Source organism: Bidens hawaiensis, unplaced genomic scaffold (genome assembly GCF_021521415.1).
Source record: "Bidens hawaiensis isolate Kalapana, Puna unplaced genomic scaffold, B.hawaiensis_p1.1 tig00013761_1, whole genome shotgun sequence".
NCBI classification, from domain to species: Eukaryota; Viridiplantae; Streptophyta; class Magnoliopsida; order Asterales; family Asteraceae; genus Bidens; species Bidens hawaiensis.
In genome coordinates, this window is record NW_027492175.1 from 426,430 (window position 1) to 447,260 (window position 20,831).

The 20,831-nt window shown below is 33.2% G+C and overlaps 3 protein-coding genes across 3 annotated transcripts; 2 read left to right on the top strand and 1 right to left on the bottom strand.

Moving 5' to 3' along the window:
• LOC143544838 (uncharacterized) lies at positions 1-4,984 on the top strand. Its single transcript, XM_077036830.1, has 8 exons — positions 1-210; positions 308-367; positions 1,951-2,112; positions 2,203-2,385; positions 2,477-2,607; positions 3,236-3,404; positions 3,483-3,612; positions 4,581-4,984. The coding sequence occupies exons 1-8, from the start codon at positions 22-24 to the stop codon at positions 4,799-4,801; spliced, it is 1,245 nt and encodes a 414-aa protein (XP_076892945.1). The 5' UTR covers positions 1-21; the 3' UTR covers positions 4,802-4,984.
• Positions 4,985-8,583: 3,599 nt separating this feature from the next.
• Positions 8,584-12,423, top strand: LOC143544839 (uncharacterized). Its single transcript, XM_077036831.1, has 7 exons — positions 8,584-8,708; positions 8,774-8,848; positions 10,924-10,981; positions 11,178-11,233; positions 11,391-11,453; positions 11,946-12,017; positions 12,106-12,423. The coding sequence occupies exons 1-7, from the start codon at positions 8,649-8,651 to the stop codon at positions 12,286-12,288; spliced, it is 567 nt and encodes a 188-aa protein (XP_076892946.1). The 5' UTR covers positions 8,584-8,648; the 3' UTR covers positions 12,289-12,423.
• A 1,977-nt stretch (positions 12,424-14,400) lies between these two features.
• On the bottom strand, positions 14,401-19,085 carry LOC143544828 (peptide chain release factor 1, mitochondrial-like). Its single transcript, XM_077036826.1, has 11 exons — positions 18,916-19,085; positions 17,574-17,680; positions 17,368-17,466; positions 17,064-17,247; positions 16,914-16,962; positions 16,750-16,828; positions 16,603-16,677; positions 15,937-16,014; positions 15,685-15,843; positions 15,515-15,610; positions 14,401-14,535 (listed from the first exon to the last, which is right to left on the bottom strand). The coding sequence occupies exons 1-11, from the start codon at positions 19,040-19,042 to the stop codon at positions 14,401-14,403; spliced, it is 1,188 nt and encodes a 395-aa protein (XP_076892941.1). The 5' UTR covers positions 19,043-19,085.
• Between the last annotated feature and the right edge of the window lie 1,746 nt (positions 19,086-20,831).

The following is a 20,831-nucleotide window of genomic DNA, read 5'->3' on the forward strand; positions in this document are numbered from 1 at the left end:
AACCTGCAGAGGTCGAACAAAATGGAAGACAAGGTTCGAGAGTTAATCCGAAAACAAGTACCCGATTGGGACTCTGACGTCATGGTAGCCACAAGATTCAAAGCTTTCAGTGGCCAGAAGTCTGATTGGGAACCAAGGTATCATTTCTGGAAGGAATTAATAATCAAAATCGCTCAACATCTTAACACCTTCATCATTCATTCATCAGTGGTGCGAGTTCTTAATATCTCAATTTTTATTTAACTTGTATAGAAAGAAAACCTGTTTATTATATTATTAATGTTGGTTATTATTTGGTTTTGTGAAGGTTAGAAACGTGTGGTTTAATCACGGAGGATTGGTTCCGTTGTGCATTGATACTGTTCTGGTTAGCTTCTTCTTTCTTTCTTGATTTGATATATACTATGCTGTAGAATATCATAAACAGTATGTTACGGACCGAAACCATTGCAAGGTATGGGTCCCACATCGGTTGTATGGGCAACTGATGTGAGGTTTATAAGCCAAATGGGTTCCCTCACCTATCAAACTAGTCTTTTGGGTTGAGTTCTTCTGTTTGGCTTGTAACACTGTAGGCCTGTAGGGAGTGCGGTTGATGTTCGTTTGTTTAATAAATAAATAAGCAAATTTATGAACATGAACAGTAACAGGCATTTTCTCCGTTCATTTATGTTTGCTCGGTTATGTTCGTTTAAATTTTAATAAATACGTAAGTGGTTATATTTTTATAAACATAAACATAAAAAGAGCTCGTTTTAATTATATATTAGTATATATACTTGGTTATGTTCTAAGCAGTTACTGTGGGAAAATATCGGATATCGGTCGAGAACCGATATCGGTAATTTTAATATCATGCAGAATTTATATATATAACACTTTATCACTAACAATCCAGTATACTCTCATACTATTAACAATTATTCTTTTGCAACTTGCAAAACACTATCAATTGTAGCAAGTAGGAACTGATTAAGACTCAAAATGCTAACATTAAACACTAAAAGTTATTAAGACTTAAAACACTGATATCGGGAATATCGGTGGTATATCGGTGAAATATTGGTCAATATCGTCGATATTTCGGTACCGATATTTTGACCGATATTTCACATGAGCATTGATAACCGAGATACCACCGAGATTGACTGTATACTTATGTTTGGTCAATTATGTTTATAATTGTACTAATAGGTTCGTTTAAGTTTGTTTGTGAACTGCTCGTTTAGATATTAAAATGGACGAATATGAACGAACACGAACATGCCCGTTTCCTTAGTGAACGAACAAGAACACAAAAATTTGTTCAATCATATGTTCGTGTTTGGTTAAAGTTAAATGAACGAACTTAGACATACCCCCATTTGTGTTCGTTTACAAGCCTAGGTGTTGGCAAGAATATATTTGTTACTTGGGTATATCGATGGATATAGACCATATAGGTTTTAACCAAAGCGAAAGTAAAATAAGCAAGCGACAAGGTTAATTAATCATGTCTAGAGTTATAGCTTTAGTTATAAAAAAGAAATTAAAAATATATAAAGAGATAAAGGAAAAATATTTGTAAAAAAAGAAATTTATTTTTACTAAACTAATAGCTCTATTAAAGTTCAGGTAGAACGTAAATCATTTAAAAAAAATTATTAAAGTTCAGGGGTTGAAATGTAAATTGCTTAGAAAAAAATTGAAACCAATTACCAACGCCACGTGGATCAATGCCAATTTACAACTTTTCACCCATCTCAAATTGTATAATATAGAAATATCACATGTGCGGTATGCATATATGTAGTATGGAGTTTTTTGGTTTTCTTACGGAATAGTTTTTGAACTAGAGTAATGAATTATTATAAAGCTACTTCATTTGTTGTAGTGTAATAATTATGTACACTATAACAGGCGCATTGTCGTGTTCATCATTTCTAGGGTGGTTTTGTTTCCTTCTTCCAGGTTGAAATGTATGATTCCGGTGACCTGTTACGTAGCAGCGATCTTATCGATCCAAAAAGTGGCCAACTTGTCCAATTATTTCACAAAGTAAGACACTTTCTTCCTGCATCTCGGTCTGCAATTCCGTTAGAAGATGAGTTCATCGTTTCATCGCTCTTACAGGTACCCTATACTCGGCTACTCGCAGCTACAGCATGCCTTAAATTAATGAAATCTATTTATTAATCTTAGTTATGCTGTTATCTAATTTAGGAGAAATGTGATGAAGTTGTTAAGATTTTATCGGAAGATCACTGGACTTCTTCATGTATCGTCACTATGAACAAATTTCGAGTGATTTGTGGAGGGGCAAAACAAGCGTCAGTGATCTTGAGCCATTTGTCCAAATGCGGGAAGGCAAAGTACCTCACGATCAGGCGGAATGATCTTATAGAGGTACTGTTATCTTTTATAATATTATTGTTATTATTATTACAATTATTGCTATTACCAAAACAGTACTTGAAGCTTTGGTTACTTGTAACAGGGTGTGAAAGTCTCTCTTTCTTCCAAAACTATCTCGGGTACTACAAGTTCAGATTATGATGTTCTGCACTTGACTTGGACTGCAGAGAAGCTCCAGCTACAAATTGATATGATCGATCAACTTTGTAACAAGTAAGCATATTGCATATGATACTCACATATTTTTTAATTTGCCGAAAGTATTGCTTGATATTAGGGGTGGCAAATGTGACCCATGGGTTGTAATAAAATGTATATAATGGGTCAGAATGGGTCAAACTAAAAAAAGAAAATGATTGAAACGGGTCAAAACGGGTTGACATTTTCTTGAAGGTTTTTTTTTATTTTTTGTTTTTTATTTTTTAATGGAACGAGAAAAACGGAGAAAACTTTTTAGTACTTTTAATTTTTTAGTTATTGATTTATATTTCGGGTTATGATTTTATAATTATTTTTTTTGAATTTTGTAATTAGGGGTTTTTTAAATGAGTTAAAATGGGTTGAGATTTCAGAAACCCCTCAACAAAAGAACCAAAAAAAACCATAAAAAAATCGTAACTCGAAATGTAAATCAAAAAACTAAAATATTAAAGGTACTAAAAAGTTTTCTCCATTTTTCTCGTTCCATAAAAAAAATAAAAATAAAATAAAATAAAAAAAACTCGAGAAATGTCAAGTCAACCCATTTTGACCCATTATATACATTTTATTACAACCCATGGGTCACATTTGCCACCCCTACTTGATATGCACTCCGGCAATTGATTTATGATATGTGTAGGTCCAAAACATCAGCTTTGGCTTCTTTAAAATCAGGGAACAAAGTTATTGCACGGAGGCACGCAAGGGAACTGAAGTTGTCATCTGATCGTAGAGAAAAATGTGATGTGCTTTTAAGGCGAGTAGAAGAAGTCCTCAGAGCCATAGCAGATGCTGAAGATTCAAAAGAGGTTTGTCTAATATTTTTATGTGGTAAATAGCTAAATTAAGTCACATTTGGTTTTCTCATTTGTTACTTTAAGTGGCAGGTTTTCGAAGCTATTAAAAGCGGTACGAAAGCTATGAAGGATAAGATGATCACGATAGAAGAAGTGCAGCATTGTTTAGATGATCTTGATGAAACAATCAGTTCACAAAAGCAAGTAGACAAAGTTTTAGGTACTCCCACATTTGATTCCATATTAAGACAAACAAAGTCCTAATAACTTATTATGGTATTAATATGTTCTTACTAGGGGTGTGCGTGGTGTGGTTCGGTGCGGTTTTTGGTTAAAACTGAACCGAAAACCAAAACTTCGGTTTTTGGAGTATCTAAAACCGTTCGGTTTCGGTTTTCATTTTGGTTTTGGTTCGATTTCGGTTTTTTCCATTTGATCTTGAAAATTTTAGGTCAAAAGAAAGTTTTCAAAAAATAGTTAATTTAGGCATAAAATTTTTTGTTAATTGTAAAATAATAGACCATTAAACATTTTACCAAAAATATTTGAGTTACATGTTTATTAAATTCTTATAAATTACTTAATATAAAATATAAAAAACCAAAATTTAGGTATCTGGTTCGGTTCGGTTTTTATTATATGCAAAACCAAAACCGAACCGCTAGTTCGGTTTTTACAAAAACATAAACCAAACCATCGGTTTTTGTTTCGGTTTGGATTTTTCGGTTCCGGATTGGCTTTTTCGGTTTCTTGTACTAGGGGTGTGTAAGAAACCGAAAAATCCAAACCGAAAAAACCAAACCGAAACAAAAACCGACGATTTGGTTTTATGTTTTTGTAAAAACCGAACCGAACCAGTTACCTAAATTTATATTTTGTTTATATTTTATATTAAGTAATTTATAAGATTTTAATAAACATGTACCTCAAATATTTTTGGTAAAATGTTTTATAGTCTATTATTTTACAATTAACAAAATTATTTATACCTAAATTAATTATTTTTTGAAAACTTTTTTTTGACCTAAAGTTTTCAAAATTAAATGAAAAAACCGAAACCGAACGGTTTCAAATACTCCAAAAACCGAAGTTTTGGTTTTCGGTTCGGTTTTAACCAAAAACCGCACCGAACTGCACCACGCACACCCCTAGTTCTTACTAACACGGGTTTGTTTGTGTGACTTGCAGGGTCAGTTTCGTCTTATGATGACTTTGATGAAGATCTCGAAGACGAGTTGGATAAACTCATGGAAGAAAGTGGAATATCATCAGCAGATGGTACTACAGGAACAGTTGAATCATTGAGTAATACCCTCTCGGATCTTAAGCTTGCGGATGATGATGTAACGATACAGGAACCCGCAGAAAGATCGAATGTCTCAAAGGTTCTTGAGCCTGCAACTTCCTGATTATTATCCTCACTCTGCAACTTCTGTAACATGTAATATACTTGCTTAAGAAAAATGCCCTTGATGTAAAACGCGTAAGATTTTCGTGTGTAGTGTTTAGAGCTTCAACGAGTTGTTAAGAGGGTGTTTGGATTGTCGATTGGAATTATTTATTCTGTTCTGATATAGAAGATAGGTATTTTGGAGTGCTCGGATGGAAGCAAACCGCTTATGATCATCCGAAATACTTAATTAAACAGAATTTATTAACATAATACGTATAACATAATGAACTAAACCGCAGTTGTGATTTTATTTCAGTTTACATTTTTCTTAAGAAAACCTGAAAGATATAAAACTTACAAGACTTATTCACTACACGTCTGTGTTCTAATCAAATTATATTTGATACGGATGTGATCAAGAAGAAAGACATAAGATGGTATGTCTAATAAAATAATGTGAGATTTATATATTCGTCGTGTTACTGTATAACTGAATATCCAATGTCATATTGGGTTATGATTTGTGGGTGCATACATAATCATTTAAATTTAGTTAAACAGTTACGCTATTACAAAATCGATCATAATAGTTATTTATATAAAAATCGTCAAAATGGTCATTCGATACGCTATTCAAATATATTTTACAGTTTTAACATAATAAAAGTTATTCGACATTATTTTTATCTTTGTGTTGTAGAGGAAAATAGTTGATAGAACAATCAATCGTTGATCAACGTTATTTATTACATGGTGGATTAACGTACGTTATATTGGTTTTTATTAACTCCAACTATCATCTTTTGGTTGCCGTTAGTTCCAACTAATGAATTAGCTGATAACGATCCCAAATTTTATCATATTTGTTCCCAACGGTCTGCGACTAACACAATGCTAACGTCGTTAGTTGCAGGTCGCAAGGAAAACGTTTCTGGTCGGAAAACTCACATTTTTTCCCTGAAAAACTCAACATTTTCGTCCCAACACATCTTTGCAACCTTAGATCAAATCTTTAGAATTTTTTTCTAGTAAAAGCCCCAATTATTAAGATCATCGGAACCCTAGAACCATCGTCGGAATCGGTCATTGGTGCTCAAGTGATGGTGGTTAGTTGGTAGCGAGTCAGCTAGTGACTTGGTGCTGGTGGTGGTGATGTTGGTGTTCGCATTGAGTTTCCCAACAAAAAATGTAACTTCTCTGGCCAAAAGCGTTTTCCCGACGACTTGCAACTAACTGTGTTAGAATTATGTCTGGGATCGTTATCAGCCATTTCGTTAATTGTCCATTTCGTTAATTGTGACCGACAACGACAAAAAAAAATGATAGTTGTAATATGATAAATGTGCGATCGTTATCAACAAATTCGTTAATTGTGCCGTCAACAACCAAAAGATACTATAGTTGTGATTAACAACACAAACATAACATAATAATTTTACTTTATCTATACTATGGGCATGTTTGGCTAAGCTTTTTATTTTTGCTTTTTGCTTTTTGCTTTTTGGAGGGGTAAAATGTCCAAAATGCCCCTCCAAAAGCTTTAAATTGAAGCTTTTTTGCTTTTTGAAGTGTATTTTGGACATTTTGCCCCTTTATAAAGCAAAAAGCAAAAATAAAAAGCTTAGCCAAGCATGCCCTATATATAAGAGCATTCTCAACTTATTCTCTAAAGTTGTCAAACCCATATAATTTAGGGTAAATATTAAGAAAACCATCAAAATCACATCTCCAATCCATTCTCTATTATATGGATTATATGGATGAGTTATATGACAACTAAAGTAAATCACTAAATATAGGGACTCATTTTTTATCCATACCATATAATATATCACATATCTCCCAATCACCATTTTCTATATAATAAGACAAAAGAGAAAAAAATAATAAAGAATTAATTTATGGATATGAATAGGGGATAGAATGTGAAAGAATTTTGAAAAATGATAAATAAATTTATGAATTGTGTTTTTTAGCTAAATTATAGGAAAAATATATGGAATGTGATGTGAATGCTCTAATACACCAAACAAGGGCAAATTAAGACATCTTGGTTTTAAGGGATTCACAAACCAAACCGAACTATACCGACTTTTACTAGCTTAAGACACACAAGTGTGTTTTTAGCTATCAAGACTTGTATATTTCTTTAAAAATAGTTTACAAACTGATTTTAATTATTTTCTTAAGTACTTGGAATTGTTGGATCCAACTTGATCTCATCACATAGTTTGGACCGACAAAACCGAACACTCGCTTAACGTGCGTTGTTAGTTCTAAACAATATATCTACCTACTTGGTTAAGTGTTAGTATATTTTAATGAGTTATCTCATAACAATTAAAATGTTGGAAAGTTGACTTTGGGTTTGACCATTTGTCAAGACCCGAACCGACAACCCGAACACTCGTTAAAGACCCGTTTTAGTATCTTTGTCCCAAAGGAACTTGCATTTTAGCATTTTTCCCACCTTATTACTTAGCATTGGTTAAGTAAATATTAAGGTTAGATACTTTAACCCGGTTTCGAGCAAACTTACATTTTTAAAGGATTGTTATTATAAATTCTTAAATAGTTACATTTTGAACCTTGAACTTTAATTGTTTACTTTTTACAACAATTATTTTATTTAAAGATCTTCAAGACAACCATTCTAAATCCAAGATTTTATTGTCATTTAGGCCTTGCTCGTTAAACTTCATCCATCCGGTTATTCATCTTTTACCGATCAAGTTTTATACTTGAACGTGAGTAACTTCATACCCCGTTTTCTATCTTTTATTTTGGGGGTGACATTTCATCTTATCTAAACTAAATGTTTTATACTTGGGTCTTAAACCACAAACGTTGTTGTATACTTTACTTGAATAATTACTCGATTTGGTGTTCTATGCTTATTTGCCTATGTGTTTATCGCTTTTGGATGGTGGAACTATAAATCCTAGACCATTTGGCAACCCCTCATGGCAAGGTGTCGTTAACGTAATGCAATTAACGATAACTATAAAATCCTAAACTATTTGGCAACACCTTATAGTTGGGTGTCGCTAACTTGTTAGCGATAACTATTTATCCAAGTTTATAGCTATTATTTATGGTTTTGTATACTAGTTTTGTGGCTTTTCATACTATATATCTATTGTTCAAACTTATGAATTGCTCACCAACCTTTGTGTTGATAAACTTTATTTTATGAAATGTTACAGGTTTGCATCTAGGTTGATTTTGGAGTTCGGTGAAGAAAACGTCACAAATACCATTAGGATATTAGCAAAAATGAACAATATTTGATTTGCTATATTTTGTTATATTTTGTTGTATTTGACTTATGAATATTTGGTTATGTGACATTTTCGTTGTTGTGAAATGAAATGAGTTTGTTAAATATTGTCGCTTTAAATAGTGTCATGCGCTTATGAGCAATCGTTCACCCCGGCATGTTCCGCTGCCTTTGGTCGGGGTGTGACACATATTGTTGTAGTTTTTTCATTTAAAAATATCATTTTATGTATGAGCGTTTGTTGTCTAGTTTTAGTGGATTTTAAATTAAACCGTAGGTCAAACCGTTAGTAACCGGTTTTTGGCGTCGAAAACCGAAACGAATCTTTGAAAATTGAAAACGATGAGCCAAAAGTTAATGAAAAAAATCATTGGTGAAATCAAACCAATGACCGGTTTGAACGTTTTTTCGGTTTCAAATCGAACAACGAACATCCATAAACTTGTTACATAATTAAAAATTCATGTGTTACCGCTGCATCGCGCTGCCTTATGGTATTTTATAGATATAATATTGTAGCTTTCTTAACAGTTTTGATATCAAATTGAAAGATTAATAATCGCAGGCAAATTGGATTTGAGAGATGACGGACGATGGTATCCGTCCGGCGAGCAGGCTGATTAATTTTTTATCCCAGGACCAGGTACATCATTATTATTATTATTATTATTATTATTATTATTATTTAATAATTGTTTTTAAAAACAGTTGGATGAAGCTAAGAAAAATAGAGGACCTAGGGTTGAAGACGGTACTGCCCAAAGAGATCGACCCCTTTTTGAGGTATTATTATGCTTATTTTTTTTATTAATCTATTTTATGTAAACGTGCTAACTATGCGAATAAAATAGTGTAATTATATATACAACATAGTGTAACTGTACTTGATGTACTTGATTCACAAAGTTAGCATGTTTTTTTAGTTTGTGCATTAACTTACCCCATTATATGTATAGAGTTTGAATCAAATACAAATGAGTTTAATTGTGAGAAATGTACAAATAACTTGAGTAATTATGCTAACACTAAAGTAATTATTACTACACTATATTGTTTTTTATAACTAGTTCAAAACTGTAATTACTCTAGTTATTTGTATGTTTAGTATGTTAATTTTATTTGTACCGGATATAAACATACAAATTATGTATATGTATACATATATTATAAGATTAATTGTTTCCTTCATCTTTGTGTTACTTTAGTTGATTGTACTTTTATTCACCACATTTATAACTCTGCTTAGTTGTAATACGAGAAAAAATAATACCACGCATAGCTTAAGAAACACCATTGGTATACTAACTAGTAAGTAGTAACTACACACATGATGTTGTTTCATACAGTCTAAAATTTGGTCACATGGCGGGTAGTATGGAGTGTTATACACACGGGCCGTATGAATTTATGTTTGTTTGAATCATACTGGGCCATATGACTATTTTTTTTACCAGTTATATGGGCTGTGTGATAACAGCTGGTGTATGTATAGTAGCACCAAAAATCATCATATCATCATCATCGTACTCAGTATATCCCACCAATAGCAAAGCTATGGTAGGGTATGAGGAGGGTAAGATGTAGACAGCCTTACCTCTACCCCATAGAGATAGAGAGGCTGCTTCTGATGAGACCCCCGGCTCGATAGTAGTTTTGCATCAAGCCTTGGACATAAAGCACATAGCACTCAATCATCGGGATACCGGCTGATTGGTGCATGTACCCTTGTCTTTCAGCTATCAACGCCACCACATGATGCCTGATTAACCTTCCGCCATTTTTAACGTTATTTTCACGAGATTAGTAAAATAACGTCAAAATTAGTGCTATTTCACTTTTGCCCACCCGAGGGTTCACACATATATACATTATATGCGCGCACCGCAAGCAGGGCGTAGTAGCACCAAAAATATTACCTTTAAACATTGTGAAAACAGGCATGGATGATGAGAGTATAAAGTAGGCGACTAGGCGTTAGATATAAAGAGGAATATTATATTATATTATATCTGTTGCAGAATCTGTCTAACTTCGGTTACATATATTTGGTTGTCGATGGTTTTCACTTGTAGATGAGAAATAACTCGTATCTCACAACTTACTCGCCAATTTGCTTGTTCCAAACTTGATCAAGTTCAGCTCAAGATAATTTGGCTTGAACTCGTGTAAGCTCCTCTAGCTCGCTCGTTAGTTTGTATAAGTTCTGGATCCTAATATGAGCTGAGGGTAGCGTGCTTGTTGGCTTGCTCGAATAGTACATTATACATTGTAAGGGGCTGCTAAATGAATATATTGTTCCAACCCAACTGCCCATTGTGCAAACTTTTTTATATTTATAGTTTTGTACTGAGATACTTGAAAATTGAGTTCAAAGCGATTAAACTTTTTTTCTTGAAGAGGATCCATATGCGATTAAACATATGCAATACAACATGTGAAACATTTTTCTGACATTCTCTATGCATTACTTTTGTTGGTTTATTTTTGAATGGGTCAAAATGGATTAGATCAATTGGTTGTGTCGGTGTCATTGCGTGAGTCAAATTAATTGGAGTTAGTCTTTTTGTTTGGTTTATATCGGTTTGTTTAATTTAAGGTTATCAAGTTTTTTTAAGTTTTAGGAGTTGCATTTGGATTCGAAGCGAGTCTGTTTGTGTTTATATACAGAGTTATGGTATGCGTCCTGTTCCTGTACGTGTTTTCCAATTTGATAAATCCGAAGGAGTCGGGGCGAGGCTTTCCTCAAGTCAGTTGTGTTTGTGTGTGATTGAACATCGACATGACCACAATTTTGCATTAATTTGTAATTTCAACATTACATATAGTTGATTTGACCCGTTTTTAATAATTTAATGCAGATTTTAAAGGAAAATAAGGACAAAAAAGATGCAGAGTTCAATGAACGGTTCAAGCATCGTAAGTGCTATTAATTCTTATTACTTCTTTCGGCGATCCCATGTGGCATTGCTGACCTGTGATTTCTTTGTGATTGCTGTTCTTTTATTACACAGACTAACGAGCTCACGGGATTTTGTTTGTTCGTTTTCCGAATCTTAATAGTATATGTAGTCGGGAAATATAGTTGGTTCATTTATATATTTTATTATAACAGAACCTCCAAAGGCATTGGATGAAGACGAGACTGAGTTTCTTGATAAGCTTGAAATGGTGAGTACTTTTTTTATATTACTTGCTTCATTTGAATAGCAATATAGCATACACGTTCTTACAACGTCGTTTGTTGGTTCTAAATGGTTGCAAAATACAAACATGCTTTGGTCATGTTAAGTTATTTTGGTTTCTGAAAATTTATTTGTTTGTCTAGTCAAGGAGAGAATATGAGCAGCAAATAGCAAATGATGAAGCCAAACAGCTGCGGAGCTTTCAGGTAAGCTATATATTTTTAATTAGGGGTGAGTAATAACCTAATCGTTAACCGAAACCGAACCGATATAACCGAAAACCGAATTAACCGAACCGAACTCTTCATTTTTTAATATTTTCAAGCCTTTTTCCCTCTGTTTCATGTATTATATGTATTAATAGTTTAATAATATCATTTTCATGTATTTATATCTCCATTTCGTGTACTAATATCTCAATTTCATATATTTATACCTTTATTTCATATAGTATGCATTCATTTCATGTATTTAAACATTCATTTCATGTATTTTTAAGCAAAATTTTAGCCCAAGTTTGATACTGTTTATTAACCGAAATAAACCGAACCGAACCGATAACTGATCGGTTAGGTTGGGTTAATGCTAATAACCGAACTGAACCGAACCGTGCACACCCCTATTTTTAATGCAAGCATGTGCTAGGTCGTAAAAATTCATTATACCGTTACAAATTAATTTTTGGCTGTATCATGCAGGAACAAGTGGCTGCCCAATCAGCTATTCTACACGAGCTAAAGGAAACACCGACGGTCCTTCCCAAACCTCAGGTTAGATTTAGAGCGTTGTATACTTTTGAGTTATGATCAACTTCTATTAACTGTTTCAATGGATAATTTTGTACGCATTGGTTTGTAGGAGCAACAACCATCTGTAGAGAAGAAAGCACGTGCCCGCCCGCTAGGGGTAGTTATAAAAGTGAAACCGCAACCAAAAAAAGCAAAGACTGACACGTCTGAAGAGTGTAAACCTTCGGTTCCCGTCAACAATGTTGTTGCTAGCGGGCTTGTTTCGTATAGCGATGAAAGTGATGATGATTAAGCGTTTGTTTCTAGCATTTTGATTTTGTCCCAAACTTTGTATCATTGGCTCATTGCTTATAGATAATTTGTATGCACCATTCTATGGATTGGAAATATTTAACACATTTGTATAAGACATCCAATCTCAGGTTTCAATTTTCAAACCTTTCAAGAATCGTACTCGGTAAATCCCACCAATAGCAAAGCTATGGTAGGGTCTGAGGAGGGTAAGATGCAGACAGCCTTACCTTTACCCTGTAGGATTAGAGAGGCTGCTTCCGGTGAGACCCCCGGTTCGATAGTAATTTTGCATCAAGCTTTGGACATAAGGCACATAGCACTCAAGCATCGGGACACTAGCTGATTGGTGCATGTACCCTTGTCTTTCGGCTATCAACGCCACCACATGATACCTGATTAACCTTGTCACTTTTAACGTTATTTTCACAAAATTAGTAAAATAACGTCAAAATTAGTACAATTTCACCTTTGTCCACTCGAGGGCCCAAACATAAATACATTATATGCGCGCACCGCAATAGGGCGTACAAACCTTTCAAGAATATATACTTATATATTGTTTTGCATGTATTAACCTTATCCTTATTACTAAAAGAGAATCATTTACAAAAACAATTCATCTAACTATTATATTTTGTATTGAAACATCATCTACTCCCTCTTGTTTGTTTGATCCCTTCATTGTTTATGCTTTAAAATAATAAATAGTTTAGATAAAACTAGGGGTGTGTGTGGTGGTTCGGTGCGGCTTTCAGCTAAAACCAAAACTTTGGTTTTTGGATTATTTGAAGCCGTTCGGTTTTCGTTTCGGTTCGTTTTCGGTTTTTGCCATTTTAGCTTGAAAATTTTAGGCCGGTAAAAAAAATTGGCAAAAATTAATGAATTTAGGTATAAACAATTTTGTTAATTGTAAAATAATAGACTATTATTGGTTTGACCAAAATTATTTGAGTTTAATATTTATTAAATTCTTATAAAATACTTCATATAAAATATAAAAAAAAATAAATTTGGAATTCGGTTCGGTTTGTTAAGTTTATATTACATGCAAAACCAAAAGCGAACCGTTAGTTCGGTTTTTACAAAAACATAATACCAAACCGCCGGTTTTTGTTTCGGTTCGGTTTTTTCGGTTTGGATTTTTCGGTTTCGGATAAGTTTTTTCGGTTTTTCGCACACCCCTAGATAAAACAAACATGTGTAGAATTAGGGGTACAAACGAGCCGAGCCCCACACTTGAGCCTCAAATAAAGTTCGTTTAGTTACAAGACTGAGGCCTAGTATTGTATTGGGATCATTTATGCTCGTCAAACCATAACAAACCTTGTGTATTTTAAAATTTTAGTTCTTTCGGACTTCCATGTATTAATTTCACACGACACAACCAAGCTCGAGCCAAACTTTGGCTTGTTTCACACGAGTTCGACTCGAGCTTAGGCTCGTTTAAGCTTTCGTGAAATACATAAAAATAACTAAAATTGCTAAAAAAAATTATATAATAAGTGATACACAAGCCGAGCACGAGATGAGAGCAAGCTTGTAAAAACAACTCACAATAAAGCTTTAGAAGAAGAGTTCGAAAAGAGCCAAGCTCGAGTTATCGTTAGTCAAACCAAGCCGAGTTCTAGCCTCGTCGATCTTGGGTTATCGTTAGTCAAATCATCTTAATTCAATGGAGTCAGTTATAGTGATCCTGTTACTGTCAAAAAATATGCTAGACGCGCTCAATTGGGGGAAATTTTTGAATTAGATTGGGCTACTTTGAAATCTGATGGTGTTTTTCGTAGCAGTCCAAGGGGTTGGTTTACTTTTGGACATGCTTCATTTGCTTTGCTCTTCTTCTTCGGACACATTTGGCATGGTGCTCGAACCTTGTTTAGAGATGTTTTCGCTGGTATTGACCCAGATTTGGATGCTCAAGTAGAATTTGGAGCATTCCAAAAACTTGGAGATCCAACTACAAGAAGACAAGCAGCCTCATACAACTACATTTCTTCACTAACTTATCATTATTATAAATGTTAGAAGAAGCTTATAGATGAAAAATCAATTACAATGTGCTCTGAAAAACATTTTGTTGGTATAAAATATAAATAATATATAAAATATATCAATAAGGTGAGGTGGAAGTAAAGTCAGCAATTGCATCCATTTCCTGCTGCAGAAGTGCATCAATGAAGTAATCCAAACTCTCTCCTTGTAACACATCACTGATGGAATGATGAGTAAAACCGATCCTGTGATCCTTGTGGAAAGTTGTATGTACGTATACGCTCAGATCTATCCCCGCTACCGATCTGGTTTCATGCCAAATTTCAGTTCCAATATTCGTACAAAAATCAAATAAAATTTTCAAATAATAATAATAATAAGAGTAAACTGCGGTTTTCGTCTATGTGGTTTATCTAAATTTACGGTTTTAGTCCAATAGTTTCATGTCAAATTTCAATTCCAATACTCGTACAAAAATCAAATAATTTTTTCAAATAATAATAATAATAAGAGTAAACTGCGGTTTTTGTCCCTCTGGTTTGTCTAAATTTACGGTTTTAGTCCAATAGTTTCATGTCAAATTTCAATTCCAATATTTGTACAAAAATCAAATAGATTTTTCTAATAATAATAATAATAAGAGTAAACTGCGGTTTTCGTCTCTGTGGTTTGTCTAAATTTACGGTTTTAGTCCAATAGTTTCATGTCAAATTTCAATATTCGTACAAAAATCAATAAAATTTTCAAATAATAATAACAATAAGAGTAAACTGCGGTTTCCGTCCCTGTGGTTTGTCTAAACTTACGGTTTTAGTCCAATTGTTTTAAATTTGTGATTTTCGTCCCCGTGGTTTCATTTTACTTGCAATTAAACCCGAATTCACTAACCCCGTTAACTTTGTTTGTTAAACCCATCAGCGTGCCCTCACGTGAGGGGCAGTTTTGTCCTTTTTTCCCCAAATACACCCCAACCCCTCACGTGAGGGGGGCTTGCGAATTACGACTGAGGTTTATTTAGGGAGAAAATGGACAAAAATGCCCCTCACGTGAGGGGCACGCTGATTGGTTTAACGACCAGACTTAACGGGGTTAGTGATAAAATGAAACCAAAGGGACGAAAATCACAAAATTAAAACTATTGGACTAAAACCGCAGATTTGGACAAACCAGGGGGATGAAAACCGCAATTTACTCTAATAATAATAATAAATAAATAATAACAATAACAATACCTGCTTTGATCTTAGTTCGGATCTACTGTTATGAACTCTACACCTTTCCAGCTCATACAGTCGTGCGCATAATACTTTTAGCGCTTTAGCTTTATTCTAACAAACCAAAGGAAAACAATATTAATATGCATGTTGTATGATTGCAGTAAAAGTTTATAAATATAGTTTACCATATGTTGTGAGCGTTCGTCTTGTATGGAAACCGTGAGGCCAGTTGGAATATGTGTGATCCTAACAGCACTATTAGTAGTGTTTGCATGCTGACCACCAGATCCACCGGACCTGTATGTGTCGATCCTCAAGTCCTTGTTTCTTAGTTGAACATCTACCTGCAAAAAGCACGTGTGACACAAAATATTTAAAAAATTAAAAGTATAATAAAATGGTAACTACTTTAGTAAAGTCATCGATCAGATGATCACCTCATCTGCTTGAGGAAGGATAGCAACCGACACCGCACTTGTATGAACACGCCCTGATTTCTCTGTGACGGGAACTCGCTGCAAAATTGCAAAAATAAAAAAAAATGTTATAAAAGAATGTCTTTCACATTAGCATCAAATTTAGTAAGGGTGTGCGTGGTGTGGTTCGGTGCGGTTTTTGGCTAAAACCAAACTGAAAACCAAAACTTCGGTTTTTAGAGTTTTTGAAACCGTTCGGTTTCGGTTTTTCGGATTTCGTTTTGGTTTCGGTTCGGTTTTGGTTTTTTCGGTTTTTGCCATTTGAGCTTGAAAAATTTAGGCCGAAAAAAAGGTTGACAAAAAATAATTAATATAGGTATAAAAATTTTTGTTAATTGTATAATAATAGACTATTATACATTTGATCAAAAATATTGGAGTTACATGTTTATTATATTCTAATAAATTATAGCAAAAACAAAAATTTAGGAATTCGGTTCGGTTTTTTTGGTTTTTTTACATGCAAAACCAAAACCGAACCATTAGTGCGGTTTTTATAAAAACATAAAACCAAACCATCGGTTTTTGTTTCGGTTTTTTTGGTTTCGGGTCGGTTTTTTCGGTTTTTTGCTCAGCCCTAAAATTTAGTATTTTACTAATTAAAGTAGTAAAATAAATAAATAAAACCTGCACTCTGTGGACCCCACTCTCGAACTTTAGTTTTCCATAAACATCTGCCCCGGATATTGCAGCACTTGCTTCCTGCCAAATAATATACACTCGTCACACATGACTCTTTGATAAATGATCAAAAAAATAAAAATAGAATATAACCTTGAATCCTTTCATATTTGAATCTGTGACTTCCACCACCTCAAATCTCCAACCTTTTTTATGCGAGTATCTTTCATACCTAGCGTGATTCAAGTATCAACAGTCAGAAATAAAAAAATAAAAAAACTTTTAAAAACTTCAGTGAAAAGTCGAAACTATCACACATTTTAAAGATGTCCATGGCAAACAGTGAAGCCTCTTCGCCTCCGGTCCCTGATGCAAAATAAAAATAATTAAAGTTAAAAAATAATAACTGAAAATTTGGTTTAATGTTTAAAAACACTGTAATAAATAATAATGAATGATTGTCTTACCTGCTCTAACTTCCAAAATACAATCTCTTACATCTGCATCATCTTTAGGCAGTAAGGACTTAAGCAGCAGATTATGCAGTTTTTGTTCTTCTTTTACGGCTTGATCCAGTTCTTCATATGCCATGGCCTGCATGTCTTTATCTTCTTCGCATTCGCCCATTAATGATTTCAAACTTTCAATTTCCTACAACCGCATACATAACAATACAAGCAGATACTAAATTAACATATTGGTAACATTAACTTCTTTTTTTTTAATTTTTATTTTTATTTTTAATAATTATGCAAAAGTATTAAGACTTACCTTTTCTACGGTCCTCAACTTACTTATGAGATCCATTTTATCACTCAGACTTTGAAGCTCCTTGTTTGCTCTCGAATACTCGGTTGGTGAGGTTTCTGGCTGTCTTTATTCAATATAAAAAATTAGGAATCGAAAAACAAGCATTGTATTGGTATAGAAACTCAAAACTGGAAGTTTAAACATAGATGAGACTTGATCGGTTTTACCTGATTAATTATTCCTTCAAGATAAGCATTCCTGTGCTCGATAGCCGAGAGTCTCTGCTCCATAATCTTGATCAGTTCAGCTGATGATTGAGGTTGCACCTCCGCCACTATGAGAAATAAAGAGATATATAATATATCAGTATTAGCGGTGTGCAAATGGCGGTTCGGTTTTTACCTATAACCAAAATCGAACTTTGGTTTCGGTTAATCGGTTACGAATCTCGGTTATGGTTCGATTTCAGTTAATTAACCAACCCAAGTTTGAACTAGAAACTTAACTAAATGAACACAGAAAAAGAATCGGTTACATCAAACGGGAATTGCATGAAGGTTAATATACATACATATTCTCAAGGTTTTTTGTTAAAACATTGACACATCATATACCCAATCATCCACATATATCAATATCTAATACTATATTATAATACATATGAGAACGAACAAAAAGGTAATTATACGTAACTTTGAGAGTTAAAACAAATTACAACTTTTGAAACATATGGTACAATCACTTTAAGCATGCTATTGACTTTACCCCCCCCCCCCCCCCCCAATTTTTAAATATTCATAACCTTTTGAAGCGTTAATATTTTGGTTTAAAAAATTAGACTATAAAAACGAGCATTTTATTCTCTTAAATTTGAGTATATCATTGCTATTTAAAAATTAAAAAATAAAAAACTTTTTATTCATAAAAAATTAACGTTACATGATTACCAACGTCTTTGTTCCTCGTTGCATCTGTGGGCACCTCTCTAGTACACATATATACATATATTCATCTCGACATAAGCAAGTCTTAGTTTATTTATTTATTTATTTATTTTTCAATTTGGCTATGGGACGCCCTTAACCGTAACTGACTAGTCAGTTAATAGTCAGTTAATCATATACCCTTAACCATAACTGTCAGTTAGTACCAGTCATCGGTTAATTCACTTCCGGTTACACCTAGATTAAGTATCATCATGTGTATGTTCTACCATGGTTAAACTAATTAACAATAATAAACTAATCATACGAACCGGCAAATTTGGCATAATTTCTGAAATCCAATAAAGATAACAACTTTTTCTGTTATAATTTCATCCAACTAATAACTGATTTGTTAACTAAGATAACAACTTTTTCTCCTGTAATTTCTTCCAACTAATCATATCTTCGGTTAATTCGGTCCGGTGGTGTCCGGTTAACAGTAATTTCTAAAATCCAATAAAGATGACAACATTTTGTGTTATAATTTCATCTAACTAATAACTGATTTGTTAACAAACATACCCACAAAAAAATGCATAATGAAATTAAAATAATAATAATAATAATAATAACATGAACTGACCAGTTGAGTATAAAGGTATAGAAAAAGGATGAGTCTTTGAGCGAAGATGATGAAAATGATGGGTTCCATTTGGTGAGAATGCTCGAACCAAGTTTCTGCATAAAACCCTAAACCCACCAACTCTCATGCTTCACTTCTTCTTCCAAAGATTAGATTAGGGTTTATTCAAGAGTATTATGTATGTATGTATGTATGTGTCTTTAATTTATGGATTGGAATTCGATTCCTTTGATTTAGAATTGGAAACAAATAATAAAATGAATAATGGATTCTGATTTTCTAGTATCATTTCTCAATGAAAGAAGAGGAGGGGTATAAAGTTTTTTAGGGGGTGTTTGGCCTAGCTTTTTTAGCAAAGCATCTAGATTTTTTTATAAAATAAGCTTTATTTGGTGTTTGTTTAGTTTTTTTAGCTTAGGCTTATAAGCTTATATAAGCTAATTTGTAAAAGCTTATTTGAAGATGGTTTTTTAGCTTATTTGAAGAAGCTTATTTGTTTAAGAGGATAAATTACTCATTTGCCTTCAAATGGTGATGAATTAATAATATTGAAGTAACTTATTACTATAACAAATTAAAAATGATGGATTTAACAATTTATTAAGATGTATAATCAACTTGTAGAATATAAGCTAATCCAAACACTTAAAAAAAGCTTATCAAATGATATAAAATAAGCTATAAGCTTCAAAAAGATATAAGCATAAGCACAAAAATATAAGCTAGGCCAAACACCCCCTTAATAATAAAGAGCTCAAGCTTAATTTGTTTCGAGCACTATATCTAAAGTTTGAGTTTGAAACGTGAATAATTATTCGAGCTCGAGCTCAGCTTTTTTATTACTTATTGTTTAACTTATAAATTTATTATTATTATTTTAAAATATTGCCCGTTATACTTTATATATAGCATGATATGTATTATTTAGTTATTTAATTAATTATAAATTTATGTACTATTATATTGATATATGAATATATATAAAACATATTAAATAAAAAATGTATAAATAATAGGCTCATAGAAATTGTATAAATAATAGCTCAAGCTCGATAAGTGAAGCTCGGGCTCGTTTAGTCAACAACCTAAATTTTAGGCTCGGGCTTGGGCTCGGGTTCGTTTAGTTAGCAACCTAAATTTTAGGCTCAGGCTCGTTTAGTCAACAGCCAAATATGTAGGCTCGGGCTCGGTTTCGTTTAGTTAACAGTCTAAACTTCGCTTGTTTAACCTCAGCTCAGTTCGAGATTTTTTGCAAGCCGGTCGTACAAGCGGTTTGATTCGTTTACACGCCAACTTAAAAGCTCCTTTAAGTAATACTCGACAGTTGATACTAGTATATCGATAGTAGAAATGGACCCTTTATACGAATAAAACATATATGTTGTGTAAAATTAGACAATTAATACAAGTCTAGGATTGTTCATACGTTTGTCAACAGTACTCTTCTTTATATAAACTCTCCATTGTACAAACTGATCACAAAGATTCAATCTCATTGTCACAAATCATCTTGAATTCTTGATCAAAAGTTAAAAGGTTCTACATATATCTATGAATGTATCTATATACTTACGAGTGTTATCTATTTACTCTCTTTAAAATGATATTTAAGATTTAAGAATATGCTTCAAGATCCTTCTTAACATTGTTTATAAGTTCTTTGAAGACTCTAGATTTATTACCACTTTTAATCTCGCACTATGTCAAGAGAAACTAATTGAATAATGATATGTAACTTACATACAAACACCAAAAATGTTATATTTACTAATAATAATTACAGTTGGTTTTTTAATATCCTTGTACGGCAAAGCGGGCCTTGTGGGATGCGTAACGACTCGAAACAAGTTTGGGCCAAAACGGGCAACTTTTAAAAGCATGGTCAAATTGGTTTGGGTCGGAGCGAATTCACCTAC

Bases quoted from the DNA above. Each gene is read 5' to 3' on its own strand.
- LOC143544838 (XM_077036830.1), top strand. From the start codon at position 22: ATGGAAGACAAGGTTCGAGAGTTAATCCGAAAACAAGTACCCGATTGG. The intron at 2,113-2,202 runs GTACCCTATACT...TATCTAATTTAG, and splicing joins TCGTTTCATCGCTCTTACAG to GAGAAATGTGATGAAGTTGT. The intron at 3,613-4,580 runs GTACTCCCACAT...TGTGACTTGCAG, and splicing joins GCAAGTAGACAAAGTTTTAG to GGTCAGTTTCGTCTTATGAT.
- LOC143544839 (XM_077036831.1), top strand. From the start codon at position 8,649: ATGACGGACGATGGTATCCGTCCGGCGAGCAGGCTGATTAATTTTTTA. The intron at 8,849-10,923 runs GTATTATTATGC...AATTTAATGCAG, and splicing joins GAGATCGACCCCTTTTTGAG to ATTTTAAAGGAAAATAAGGA. The intron at 11,234-11,390 runs GTGAGTACTTTT...TTGTTTGTCTAG, and splicing joins TTCTTGATAAGCTTGAAATG to TCAAGGAGAGAATATGAGCA.
- LOC143544828 (XM_077036826.1), bottom strand. From the start codon at position 19,042: ATGAGAGTTGGTGGGTTTAGGGTTTTATGCAGAAACTTGGTTCGAGCA. The intron at 17,248-17,367 runs GTAAGTCTTAAT...ATGCGGTTGTAG, and splicing joins AGTTGAGGACCGTAGAAAAG to GAAATTGAAAGTTTGAAATC. The intron at 15,844-15,936 runs GTGATCATCTGA...TGCTTTTTGCAG, and splicing joins TCCTTCCTCAAGCAGATGAG to GTAGATGTTCAACTAAGAAA.